The following is a 13,848-nucleotide window of genomic DNA, read 5'->3' as shown; positions in this document are numbered from 1 at the left end:
TTGGTGTGTCCCAGCGTAAGGGGCATTACCGTGTCACAGGAAAGAGGAGGGAGCCGGTGACATGTATGGAGCCGTGTTAAAACTCTGCAATCATTTTTTCCTATGCCGTGTTGCTATGTAGGAGTATTGTTACCAGTAAACATCCACCAAGCTAACCTCACGGCCTCTATGCAAACCTCTCCTTAAATCTCCTTCTGCTTTGACACAAACACTCCACAATGGCAAGCTGCTGCGCTACAAAACCTATGTATCAGACTAATCATCATTTCTTTAGAGGCTTGCATTCCTTGTCATTGTTTATTATAGATGTTCCTTGTCTTAGCGTCATGCCACCTAGGAGCCCCAGGCATGGACCAGAATACCAGCCTGAGACTCACACACAGAGTGAAAATCAGCTCTCTGTGCCAAAGATCTTGCAGCTTCATACTTAGATTTCACAGCACCGCACAATGCACCTTTATCTGTGATTGGCAGTCCCAAACATTACCCTACAGTGCACACAAAAATAGTAATATTTCACTCAGGTGTCGCTGGCATACAGGACCATAAAAGCTAGGAGAGAACAGTCAGCCTAACTAGCCTGAGCATAGCCCCACGTTCCCTCTGACCAGCAGCTTTAACCCTGTGAATGGCAAGGGAGAAAGATGCTCTACAAAGAGCAGCTCCGGCACTGCATATGAGACCATCTTTGGTTCAGATCCAGTTGAAGCCAAAGCCCTGACGAAGCACGGAAGACGAAAGCACTGGAGAGCTGCCCTGTTTGCCCAGCTAGAGCCAAAGCTGCAGGCATGCCTCTAAGCTGCCTCTGGGCTAGAAATGGTGGGAACTGATGCAGCAGAGCTGCCCGGGGCCTGTACTCTTTGCCATGGCCTGGGAAAGCTACGCGGTCCTGTTATATCACAGCCATAGGGCACCAGATCCCCATGTGCCTTACACCTTGTCCTCCTGAGAGGGAACGAAATAAGATGCAGCTGCTGCTAAGTCTAGGGGCTTTCATACGCTTAAAGCCTTTATGCAAAACCTGAGTAAAATAGATTTAGCCAAGAGACTTTACCTATTACTTGCCACTTACTCCTCATTTTTCTGACACAGAACGGATAATCTCTCATTACATGACCAGTAAAATCCCAACCTTCGCAGCAGAGGTGAAAGGCAAGAGACTGGAAAAATAATATTATACAAAGATTTCTAAGCAAAACACAGAACAATTCATAGACTTTTTAAAGCTGGAAATAATGTATGTTCTGATTATAGCTCACCGTGGTTGCTTCTCAGTCTGGTTTTTCCTTGATTTTCTAAAGGAGAAAAGCCAAGCAAAGGGTGATCTGAACCCCAGAAAGGAAGCTGAAGTGTTCTTTTGTGCTTGAGGATTTGTGTGAGATGACATTTTTAGTTCTCTATGATCTAAAAATATTATAAAAATTTTATTTGTTTCAAGTTCTTACTAAATGCAGTATTAAAATATACATAAAAAGTTATGTCTTCATAAACAATTTTCTTTTGCTTACCTTTTATGCCAGGAAAATCCAGTTTTGTTGACATTTTTGGACAGACTATGTGACATGCTGGTTTATAATGACTAACTAGAAGACTAAGAGAAAGATAAACAGGCCTAAAGTTTCATAAAGTATTATTGGGTTTGGGTGATGCATGTCAGATAAATGAGGCTGATTTTCAGAAAATAATCAGCACTCAATCATTTGAAAACCAGAACCGTTTTAAAATATAGGCAAATCAGACATTTGAAAATTGAGGCACCCACAATCATTAGTCACCTTCTTTTCACCTTTGTAAGAAATATAAATATGACAACCCTGAATATACAATGGTTAAATAGACTGTAATGTAACTACATAACTAATTCAGACTAAGGTGTCTTCTGTATCATACAATTCTTTATCGTGGAGGATTCCCATGGCCACTGGCGTACATTTTTTCTGCTATAAACTGCATATCAGTACTGTATTTTAAATGCAAGACATCATGAATGATTTCTTTGAGAAGGTTATGATTCAATTTCTTCTAATGGAACATAAACCCAATGTGCCTGTAAAAGCAGCTGGCCATTGGTGTGAAGGAGAGGACAAGTATTGCTCACAGATTAGGGAAAGAAACTGCAGGGTCTGCATGCCACAGGAAACCACAGCACAAAAGGAAATAAGACTTCACTCAGGAATAAAGCATTGCATCTTTTTTTTTTTTTTCTCATTTAAAACATCACATGCCTGAAACAATGCAACAGCCTGAAAGTGGCTTATCCAATGACTGTAGCAAAACCAGAAATGGGAGCAAAGTGTCACTGATAACAAGAACAATGGGCAGCATTTTGGACCTAGTCCAAAATGAAGTAATTCATGTCATGTGATTTAAATCCTGTGTGTAATACAGGGCTTTCACTTCAGTGACAATCACCGTGTATTATGAAATACTGCACGCTTTACCCCTTTTTAGAGCCTAACCTCTTGGTGGCATTGTTTGACTTGACAATGAAGGTGACATCAGGAGAGTCCTAACAGCACTCTGCCATAGCCAGGATGGCCTAGGGATGTAGACAGAGCAAAGCTTGCAGGTAGAAGTAGTACCTTTTATTAAACCAACTTATACAGTTGGAAATATGAGACAAGCCTCTGAGGCACACAACCCTTTCTTCAGATCTGAAACAGAAACAGCAGCTTTCAAAGTTAAATACCAGAGAACAGAGTTTAGTTAGCTAACACATCAATTAGTCCATCTCTGAACGAGAAAAATAGTTGATAGCTGTGGACTAGAGGGGATGTTGGGGAAAAACGGTCAGGAAAGACAGAGAGCTGTTCTGTGTAGATCTGTAGTTTCAGGAAAATTTTTAGGGTTCCACTTTTCTTTTGAAATACATGACTCTGCTTCCAGTTGCTATGAAGCACAAATAAGAAGAGCTCAATGAAAAACATGCAGAAATGTAAATGGAATAAAAGCATGAAAACTATCTGGATGGAAGATGAAAAAGGCAGCACAGAATGCCATCCTTGATATAGACACACCATGTTTCTTATGCGTGCTCATTTTGGATGGGCGACAGAACCTGTGAAATGAGATCTCCAGAAGTTCCTTCCTGGTCAGCCCAACTTTCCAGGCTTTGTCACCCGCCCTGATAATCAGCACTGGCATGCCTTTAGCCCAGTGTTACCAGGAAAAGTCTTCCCCTGGTACAGTCAAACCTCTCTCACCCAAATCCAGATTACCTACTTATTCCAAATGTCATTTAGGTGCTTCTAGTTCCTTTAAGAAAACTAGGTAAAACCGAAGCAGTTCTTGTACAAAGTAAACATTACTGCTTTGATTGGGAAACCACTGCTATATTTACTATAATTACAGTGACTTCATCTTGGTTAAGAAAGATATTTTTTACAGTGGGGACAATCAATCAGTGTCCTCCCTGTGGACATGGTGGAGTCCTCATCACTGGAGGTTTACAAGATGTGACTGGACAGGGTGTTAGATAATCTCATCCGGGCTCTCTTTCCCACGAAAGGTTGGACCAGATGACCTTCCAATGTCCTTCCAACCTGGGCTGTTCTATGATTCTAACTATGGGTAAGAATATCAGGGATTTCCTGTTGTGACTCCCAGCTGTGCTTTTAACAGAATCTGCTTAAAGAAACGGTCATTTTGAAAATATATCTTTGACGTGAGAAGAAACTCAATGGAATTTCAGAAAGCCCTTAGCTATTACACTCTGAAATGCTCTAAGACATTGGTTTGCTGACCATTATCATGTAGATAAGGAAATGGAAAAATGCAACTCACTGGTGTTTTTGCTCTTCCTTAGGTGATGCTCTAATGGTGGTTTTAGCATTCTATTGACATCAGTGTAATTGTGAAATTTTTTTCTTTGTATTTCTTCAAACCATTCTCCAGTCACTCCCTGCAGCCCTGTTTCAGACTTCTTTCTCTTCAGAAGTTTGCTAGAAAGGAACAAAAAATATTTTAAAGCCATTTTAGATATTACAGCCACATGATTAGGAACTATCCCTATTGTTCATTTAAGTATTTACAGTGTAATTCTACATATAATGACTTTTTAAAAGATACAGCGAGACATGACACATTCACAGCAATTGCATAAAATTTTTACTGACAGCAGAATTCTCCAGCTTAACAATGAGATTACATGATCAAGTTAAGTGGACGACTCATATGCTTGCATTATTCTCTGCCTCGAAGAAGTGCATCCTTCTCCTTGCAAAAATGAAGTAATAATTCACAAGCATTATAAAACTAATTGAAAGTAAGATTAAGTTCAGCCAGCAATTGAATTAGAATAAATAATACTCTAACAAAGCAATTCTTGAAATATTTATTCACTCATTTAAGTGGAAGCAATAACAAGATTACTCTGATTTTCAAGAGGAAGCTCACTGAGGCCCTGACAGTGAGGTGCCCACCACACATCTGTGTGAAGGAGAATAATAAATTGTGAATTCAGCTATTAGGTATTCATGCAACATGTTCAACGAGTATATCACATTTTCCTCTTTCCTTGCTGCATAGTGATTCTTCCTGTATTTAATATGTATGGCAGAAACTAATAATGAATATGAACGTTCTGCCACGCAGAGGGAAGCCTGAACAAGCTACATACATGTGGCGGCAACTGAAGAAGCTGCTTAGTAGCAAGTTCAGGTTTTAGACCAAGGGGTCACAGGAATTAATTGTTTATCTGGACACAAAAGAACAAGGAACAGTTGCAAAGGAGTCGGAATAGTGCAATGGCCATGCAAAGCTACTTGTTTTTAAATTACATTATACAAGTGCCTAAAGTACAGATGCAAACACAGCATATCCACACCCCAGCTGACTCTGATGGCAGCAGAACAAGACTCTGTGCACAGCCTGGAGATGTAATACCAGTGTTTTAGCAAGGTTTTCATGTAAATCTCCCACCTTAATCCGTGGTAAAACCTATGCCTAGGAATGCAGATGCTCTCAGACAACATATATTATTTCAGTTACCAATTTAAATAAAAACTCATATGCTCTGAGACAACATTACTTCACAAAAAAAAAACAAAAAAAAACAAAAAAACAAAAACCAAACAACTTAAATTTAAATATCTAGTCTGGAAACGGATGTATTTCCATCTGGAATTGATACAGGGTATATTGTCTATACCCGCACCTACTGTTCATCTGGTGGTATGTGAAGAATAGGAGGGCAGGAGAGAGACGTTTTTGGTAAATGAGCGAGTATTTCCCCTTGAGGAAGACGACACAGACACAAGTACTACCCATTCGAAATAAACTTATTACAAAGGCAAAAATGTTAATCATCACAGGTACTACCGCACCATGGGCGTGACTAAACACGGTAAACGCCATCTGCAGCGCGGACAAGAGCCCAGCAGCAGCGCCAAACAGGAGGAGGCGATGAGCAAAGCGCTCTCAAGCGCCAACTTCATGACCTCACTCCCGCGGCCTCGGCCAAGGCGGCCCGAGCCACCCGCAGGAGCAAAGGCAGACGGAGCCACAGCGGGAGGCGTTTGGGCAGCGGCTGCAGCCGCGGCGGCTGCGCGGAAAACGAGCCCACGGCCCGTTCTGCTGCGGCGTGCCGAAAGCGGAGACCACCTCTCCCGCTCCGTCCCCGGCGGCGTTTTCACTCCCGGCCGGGGCGGGCGGGTGTTTCTGGGCGGGGGGAGGCAACCGGCGCGCCGCGCACACGGCGCCCTCTGGCGGCGGCAGACAGAGCCACAGCCCGGCGCCCGGGGGAGCAGGGGGGGCCCGCGCCCCGCTGTCCGGAACCTCACACTACTTATATGTAGACGCCTAGCTGCTTTACATTTATGCCTTTCAGAAAGAAGGAAAAATAATTAAGAAAAACCCACACTCACTCTAACGTCGATCATATCAGGCGTTGCACGAACACGCCTTTCACCGACAAATGTGTTAAAAAGCTTGCACAAACGCGGACTTTAATATTTAAACGCTGTAAAGGCTTTACTGGTACATGCTTGGCATCATCTGCAGTCATTACCTGTGGATGTGCTGCTTCTGAATTGAGAATTGAATTGTGAATCCCCAAATCATGAAATAAACCCCTTAAATTGCTTGTGCGTGTTTATATACACATACACATAGAGGCCCATGTATCGAACCCTACCTATGTAGTTATGTCAGTACCGAACAGTATTAATATGATACCTAATATGTAATTGCAATTTCGCATGACTATTAAATATTTCTCATTTGCGGTGACTCCCAGCCAAACCACATCATTTCCCTATATACCTGCTCTGCCAAGTCGACATGCCCCCTCATGATACTAATGAATGACAGTTGTGAGGTAGGAGGAAAGCACATCCCAAGAAACAATTACAGCAGAAGATGGTATCTGCAGTCAGTATTGCAATGAACTTGCCTTTGAGGCAGCGCTATTGTTACTCGGATTGCAATTTATATATTGAGACACTGCTCCGTAGGAGTGTCAAAACACCTAATGCCCTCTAAACCAAATGTACTAATCCCGCTTCCCTGTCTGCTCCATCCATCCTTCCTCCTCGTTTCTCTACAGCCAGTTTGGACACTGGGAGCCACTTCCTTTTGAGAGCAGACAACATCATTGTGACTGAGAAAAGTACCCGTAAGATGTTGCAGGATTAAAGACAACTCCATTCCCAGGATAATTTACGGGCAACTGCTCCACAAACCGGAGCAGGCAGCAATCCTAAATGACCTCACAGGCTGCACCTCGTTACCTCTTCCCATCTATTATCCTACACAGCATCTAAACTAATGAATCACTCAGGAGCAATTCCTTTGCGATGTTTTTAAAAACATCTCTTCCTTATTGGCACAAGGATCTCCCCATATCTCTTATACAGACATCTCTGGGGAAAAGTTAACCTAAATGTTTAGATGTACGAGACTTTCATGTGGGTTATCATAAATATTGTGAAAAGAGCTGTAGCCTCCCCCTGCCACTTCCTGTTAGGATAATAAGGAGCTTTAATTGCTACTGTAAGAGGAAAGGTATTTTCTCTACCATCTTCATCCTGCATATAAAGCAGAAGACATATGTAAGGCAGTAGAAACTGGGTTGCCAAATAAGTCGTCTGGGGACACCTCTGCTGTTTGCAGGGCACAGGGGGCTCAGTCCCACTTTTGCCCAAGCTGAAATTATGATTCCCATTGATTTCAGCAGAAGCAGGATTTGGCCCTAAAGGACCCTTACCACACACCTCACGAGAAAACAGACACAGCAACCACCGAGCGTGAGGAGTTGCACCGGATGCAGGATAAGCAGACCAGTATTTGCTCATTGGATCAAAGCTCTCAGTGTCTGAGAAGACAAAGCTGAAAGGATTGCAGGCAAAAACAGTGACGAAAGCATTAGATAAAAACTACAGCAGGGCAGACATCTGCAAAAAGAGTTACCTAAAACAAGCTTATGTCTCTACTCTGTTTACGTTCCTTACTTTGTCAGTGAGAAAAGGCTAGAGATGTTAAAAAATAGCTATCCCGTTCCTGAAGAACCAGTTCTTTCCTAATTTTTTGGCTTCAACTTATCACCTTCCCACTGTTTTATACATTATGCCGCACTGGTGAACTGTGCATCTCCATAATTTCTATGGCCAGTTAATTTTCTAGAAAACTCTGGCTGTTATCACAGCCACAGGTAGATCTAAAATGATGCATATGCAAGAATATTTTCTTACTTATAGTTCCTTTTAATGCTATAAAAATAGTTTAAAGACATACTTTTAAGTTGTCATCTTATTTGAAAAAAAAAAGGGGGAAAAGAAGTATTACTGGCCATGGCAAAGGCTACCACAGCTCAAGTAATTTGAAAAAATTATTATCTGCCATTTCATATAAACATATAATAGCAATAACAACAACATTCTGGTTTCCAAGGTGCCAGAGAAGCTCCAGTGGCAGGTTAATCCTACCAGGAAGAAAAATAACAATACGCAGAGCCAAGATACTCTTTCCTAGCACGTCAGACACACAATAGGTCTATTTTCTAAGGCAGTCTTTACTCTTAGTAGCTGGTATATTTTTACTCACATTAAAGCAATCTTTTGTTTATTTTTCTTTGTTACTGTTTTCTGTGTGGCTAATGTCAATAAACCAAGTCAGCTTCATTATTACATGTAAAACATTATGCAGATGTAGCTGAATCAGAGAGGAAAACTGACTCCCACGTTTTGGTTGCACACACTACAAGACAATGTAAAAAGATCTAACTGAAAATGCACTTATTTTTTCTTGGGCTTTTGTATTTGTAAAATTAAGCATTTCTGCAGTAATTGCCTGAAAAATCAGGGCCTCCTCTATTTTGATGAATAAAATGTTGTATTGGCAATAACGCTTGAATCTAACCTGCTAGGTCATTGCTAATCAACCACTCATTTAATTTTCTCTTCCCCCAAAATACTAGTTTTCTATCTAAGTCTTCATCCTTTTCATTATTATTACTGCTGTGGTAATTTTTGTTATTATGTATTAATTTTATAATGCAAATTAACCCACTAAGTTGCTTTCAGAAGACGTATTTGTCTTGAGTATGTGACCAATAAAATTAAAGATGCATACGGGCAAAGAAGATATGCCACAACAAGGAAGACCAAAGAGTGTGTTGGTTGAGTGTTTCTTTCTGACCATGACCCAAATACCAATAAATATAATGGAAGGACTTTCACTGTCTTGAACAGGCTGTCAGGTCAGGCTGCTGGAGAGCCACCTAGTGGTGACACCCCTGGATGGAAAGGAGTAACTGGAAGTGCCAAGAAAGGTTCACCTGAAAGACAGGGGAAATACTTCATAGCCCAGCACCGAACTCAATGGGATATGTTTTCAGTCCCACTTTGATGGGTGCATCAAGTTGCCAGCTCACAATTATCCCTAAATATCTAGATTCTGGAAATGTGCAAAACCAGGAGAGAGAAGCAGGGAGAAACTGAAAAGGGCATTAATCTCCTCTAGTTCTTCCTCCCAGACTGTACATTTAATAGGCAAAAGTACTTTCAACACAAAGATACCACTTCTGCACATGATTTTGCTACCCACCCTACTACTACCCTACAAGTACCCTTTCAAGCAGCAAGTAGGGCTACTTAAGCAGATAGCTGCAAACAGCAAATGTTATTTAGTCCCCAGAACACTTTTCTGACAATAGACATCAGATTCACACATTAAGTCCTGGTGTGTATGTCAGAGATACAGGCAGGGAATATGTGAGTTAAAGGCGGAACATCTTTTCCGCCCTTACTGAAGTTCCACCTTGTCTGCTTATGGGAAAAATCCTTCCATATCCACTTTTCTTTTTAATTAAAAAGTAGAGAAATCACAAAATCTGACTCAGTGATTTTCTTTAACTAATGTTTATAGTTATATTTGTTACATTCTTCGGACACTTCACAAAGCTTCCAAACTCTCAGAGCAAAGGAATAATCAGCAGCATCACATACCACCCAAATGCCAGAACACCCATGAGACAAAAAGAAAAACAAACAGAGCAGTATTGCACTACCTCTATTCAGTGGATTTATTCTTTGAAATTAAAACTGATCACCTGCTTTAAGATAGCCTCATATGGTGGCAACCTGTACATCTATTACACTCAGTCAACAAAGACACTAAGCTATCAGCATACACAAAACAGTCTCATCGGACTCCCACTGTGCATTGAATAGTTCTTTCCACTCGGTGACTCACAACGTCTTTTGTGTCTACAATTTTTTAACTTAAGCACCCCCTGTACAGTGGCTAAAAGTTACCTCTGTGTTTTGCCAAAGGATTAATGTCTCATATTAAACTATACAAACTGAATATACCACAGACAAGTTACTCTAGCTGTTGTTTTCCTTCACTGAGTCCAGCACTCCACTTCTCCTAGAAGCTTGTGCCTGTTCCCCCGGGCAAGCGCACAGATTGACACTTTCCTCTGAAACAGAAAACTAGGAAACGTTGTAAGGGCAAGGATGAGGTTCATTCTCATGCTGACCACATAACTCCTCTCTGCTCTGGCAGCTCAGGAATCAGAAGTTCTCAGTTAAAGCTCAGAAATCAGGAGCCTAATGACTGTCTTGATTAAAAACTTTTTAAAGTTTTTAAAGCACGGAGCGTTGCAAACCGAGATCACGGAAGCTTAGGGTGATTAATCACCCATCTCAAGCTGCAACAATGCCTCAAAACATTACTTTTAACATCAGACTATTTCTTCAGTAGCTACCCTGGGTTTACAGTGAAAACATTTCAACCCTACTGAAACAACAAATAGAAAAGGCTATACGTATATATCTTTTAATTGAGTTTATACATACTTAGAATATGAAAGCTTTTAGTCCTTTGGGCAACTGGTCAACAAGAGCGAATGAGGTGAAATACCGCTAGTAATATCACAACTGTCGGTGACCCTCCAGCTTGGGCAGATTCTCTGCCGTTTCCTCTACAGAGAGTGTGAAACACGAGAAAGCTCCACTCTGAGAATGTTTTACAGATGATTTACAATCTTGGTATCGGCTGCAAATGTCAGGTCAAGAAAAATGGTGTTACTTGATCATGCTGTCAATACTCACAAGCTACCTACCAATGTTATATGGTAATAACAAAACAAATCCATGATGCAATGGAAAGGAAGGCTACCTATCATTTTTAAAGTGTGTCACATAGCTTCTGAATGGTAGTAATTAATATCTCTAATGAGATGACTTCATTAATAGGAATTCCCATTAGCATTAATACATGGATATAATGGATATAATTCTCCATGCAAAGATTTTGATTTGTTTGCAGGGATAGATGTAGTCTCAGTCCAAAAACATTTCATTACAGGAGTAAGTCATACTCCTGAATTTCTATCCCGGAAATCTTACATGGAAATATAGATGTATACCGTGTGTGCCACATGATGGGTTGGAAGGCTGGGGATCAGGTCGTCTTAGGTGCCCCAGTACATCTGAAGCTAATGATTAACAGCAGACATATTTACTCTTCTAGGGTAGAGCTGCCAGTTGATTGTGAGACCTTTTATAAATATTGATAGCATGCAAAGAGACAGCCATCTATGCAAGTAATTTACAGCTCAGCCATGTATTATAAATTTAACTGCCTCACAAAGGCATACAATGCAAATGCTATTCCTCATGTTACTGTATGCCTTTCTTTATGCAAAACCTTTCCTAGGCAACAATATAAGGGGAAAAACAAGAAAACAGACACAGGCCAGGTGAGAACTCTGCATGAGGGGAGTTGGTTTCAAAAGAAGACCAAGGTCCCTGCAAGCAGGTCTGTGTGTGATAGCCCATGAGTCTGGACAGAGCTCTAAAATTGAGAGGCTCCAGACGGGCTTAGACATTTGTTTGTACAGAGTTAAGCTTGATGCCTAGGGCTCTCAAAATACACCTTTCCAATCTCGGATAATTGTGCAGAGTCTCACGCAGAGCTGAAGCAAGATTCTGGTCAACAGAAGTAAGACAGAAGGTCAGAGTGCACCTGCACACAGTTTATGTGTTACTCTAACACTACAAAAGCCTTGTTTACACTGCTTTAAATTAAGGAAAGCAGTCATAAGAATGAATGTAAGCTCTAAAAATTGACACAGTGGATGCTTTTCATCTGGAAATATAATGCTTATATACATGTATATAATATATACTTACACAGATCCTCTGCTACAGCAGCCTAGAATCTCATAATTTATCACAACTCTTCCACTGGAAATAGAGATATTATAGTATAATAATACTTCTAAATACAATATTCATAGGTATAGAATTTTATATATATACTTCTATACATATAAATACATAATTAAGACCATGCAAGTCTATAATGCTGGAAGAGACAGACTGCAGAGCCCCCAGCCACAATGCTGCAGCTTTGCTTGACTCCAGCTCTCTGCACTCAGGCCTCTCCACCTAGAAATCCACACATACGGCAAGCAGAAGTACAGGAGTTCCTTGATTATTCCAACCATAAATTAAACTGTGTGCAATTTAAATGCAATAAAGTGCCAACAGTCTGCACTTTTCATCATTTACTCCTTGCTTTTGTTTTGTGGTTTTGATGTGTTTGGTCACAGTTAGTATGGTACTAGTATGTATACCTGTTTATTTTTGAGGTAAGACTGATAAAAAGAATAGTTTCTAGTAGTTTAAAATGCAGGCATTTAAATACAGCTTTGTTACATTTCAGAGTGTTAACATAATAATCTAGCTGCAAAGAAGGATTAGAAATACACTTCATGTGAACATTTAGATGCACAAATCCTCAAGAAAAATTCCCAATTTTTCTCTACTTGCTTGAATGCATTTCTTACACAAAATCTATAAGTTGTGAAACTTTTCAGACTGTCAGCTCCAGGGAATTAAGTAATTTTTCAATTTAAAACAAGTACAGGAAAGGCCGAACTGAGGTCAGTCCTTAGTCTGTGTAGTCCTGTGTTAAAGTTATGGAACACAGAAGAAAATGGCGTCTCTGTGCCCAAAGCTAAAAAATCCATTGGGCCAAACTCCACTTGATTCGAAAACTAGATTCAGAGAACAAAAAGATTTTAAAGGATGATTAAATTCAGTATTCATAAACCACTGATAAAACCTAAAGTTTAAAGAAGAAAAGGAGATGGACGTAGGCAACGTTTTTCAAATGCTGTGAAACCAGTATCTGATACAAATCAATGAACATCAGCTGAGGTCTTGACATACAGCTCAACAAGCTTTGCTCTCAATCATTAGCCAGGTCTCTCCAAGAGCTACATCTACAGGAGGTGCAAGTGCTGTGTGTCCAGACAGACCCAAGAATCTGAAGTACTTCAGGGACCAAACCCAGCAAAACTCCAGCACCTCAGGCTTCACTACAGAAAGCATGTGCTACAGTCTTTGACAGGATTACAAGACACACGTAACCTGAAAATTCCACTGGAGCACAGCTGTGTCAGTACCGGGGGAGATATCCAGCCACTCCAAACATCAGTGATCAGTGAGACGTGTTCCTATGCAACACTTTTTTGACTTCCTGGCATAACGCATTTAGTATTTCTGAAATACATGCAAGGACTTGAAGGTGTTGGGACACAAACAGAGTGTAGAAGCTGTCAGCACCTGAAAACATTTCTGGGGTCCTTCCAAGGCTGCTCACTGCAGACAGGCAGTGTGTGTTACACTTCACTGGCATTACCCTTCAGATGCCCAGTGACTCTACTGCACATGCCACTGGCATTACAAGCAACTTCTAATAGACATATATAAAGAAGCTGAGCTAAAGTGAGAGTGACCATGCTGATGTTTTCAGCATTTCAGGCAGTCGTCTCCTCCATGCACCTCCATGACTCTTTGCTTGCTTCGTATGGGAAGCTGTTTTCTTCCACCTGATGGCCATTTCCAATTCCCACTAATGTTAATTATTATTTTAACTCCTGCACTTCAATTACTGAGGAGATAGAGGGTGTTGAGAACATAGAGATACTACTTTTGGAAAGGTCAAACCTGGGAAGTGCACAGACTTCCTACAAAGTGCATGAGTCCTCAACTGGGTCACAAGTCCATAAAAAAACTAACAAAATTGGACTGTTCTGCATGAGCTATTCCAGAATAACTCCTCTTATTGACTGTCTACTCAGTAACTAATGCTAGCTTGTACAGCTGTGCCTGACCTATTTATTCTTGAAGCCTGGTCAATTAATTCTACTTTCACCATTAAGCTTGGACTTAGAGAATGTCTACCCATGGGCTCAAACGTAAGCCTTGTCTTAAATCTCATCAATTTCAACAAGTGTCTTCTTTTTGGCAGCCCTAGTGACATCAGAAAGTGGGCTAGATAATAATAACAATAATAATCATGATGATTGTCATTTTTACAGTATTTTGTCAGTTG

General features: G+C 40.7%; 1 protein-coding gene across 1 annotated transcript in view; it reads right to left on the bottom strand.

The window, feature by feature from the left end:
* Positions 1–13,848, bottom strand: part of EXPH5 (exophilin 5) — a gene marked incomplete at both ends in the record, with an annotated part of 33,557 nt that overhangs the window by 12,295 nt on the left and 7,414 nt on the right. Inside the window, 3 exons of the mRNA XM_082487332.1 lie at positions 1,260–1,404; positions 1,509–1,583; positions 3,784–3,941. Of these exons, the coding sequence (XP_082343458.1) occupies positions 1,260–1,404; positions 1,509–1,583; positions 3,784–3,941 (378 nt within the window). The remainder of the gene's footprint in view (positions 1–1,259; positions 1,405–1,508; positions 1,584–3,783; positions 3,942–13,848) is intronic.

The sequence above is a fragment of the Vanellus vanellus genome, assembly GCF_965231255.1.
Source record: "Vanellus vanellus genome assembly, chromosome: 1".
NCBI classification, from domain to species: domain Eukaryota; kingdom Metazoa; phylum Chordata; class Aves; order Charadriiformes; family Charadriidae; genus Vanellus; species Vanellus vanellus.
The sequence above is the reverse complement of the archived record's forward strand: the minus strand, read 5'-3'. Positions and strand labels throughout refer to the sequence as shown.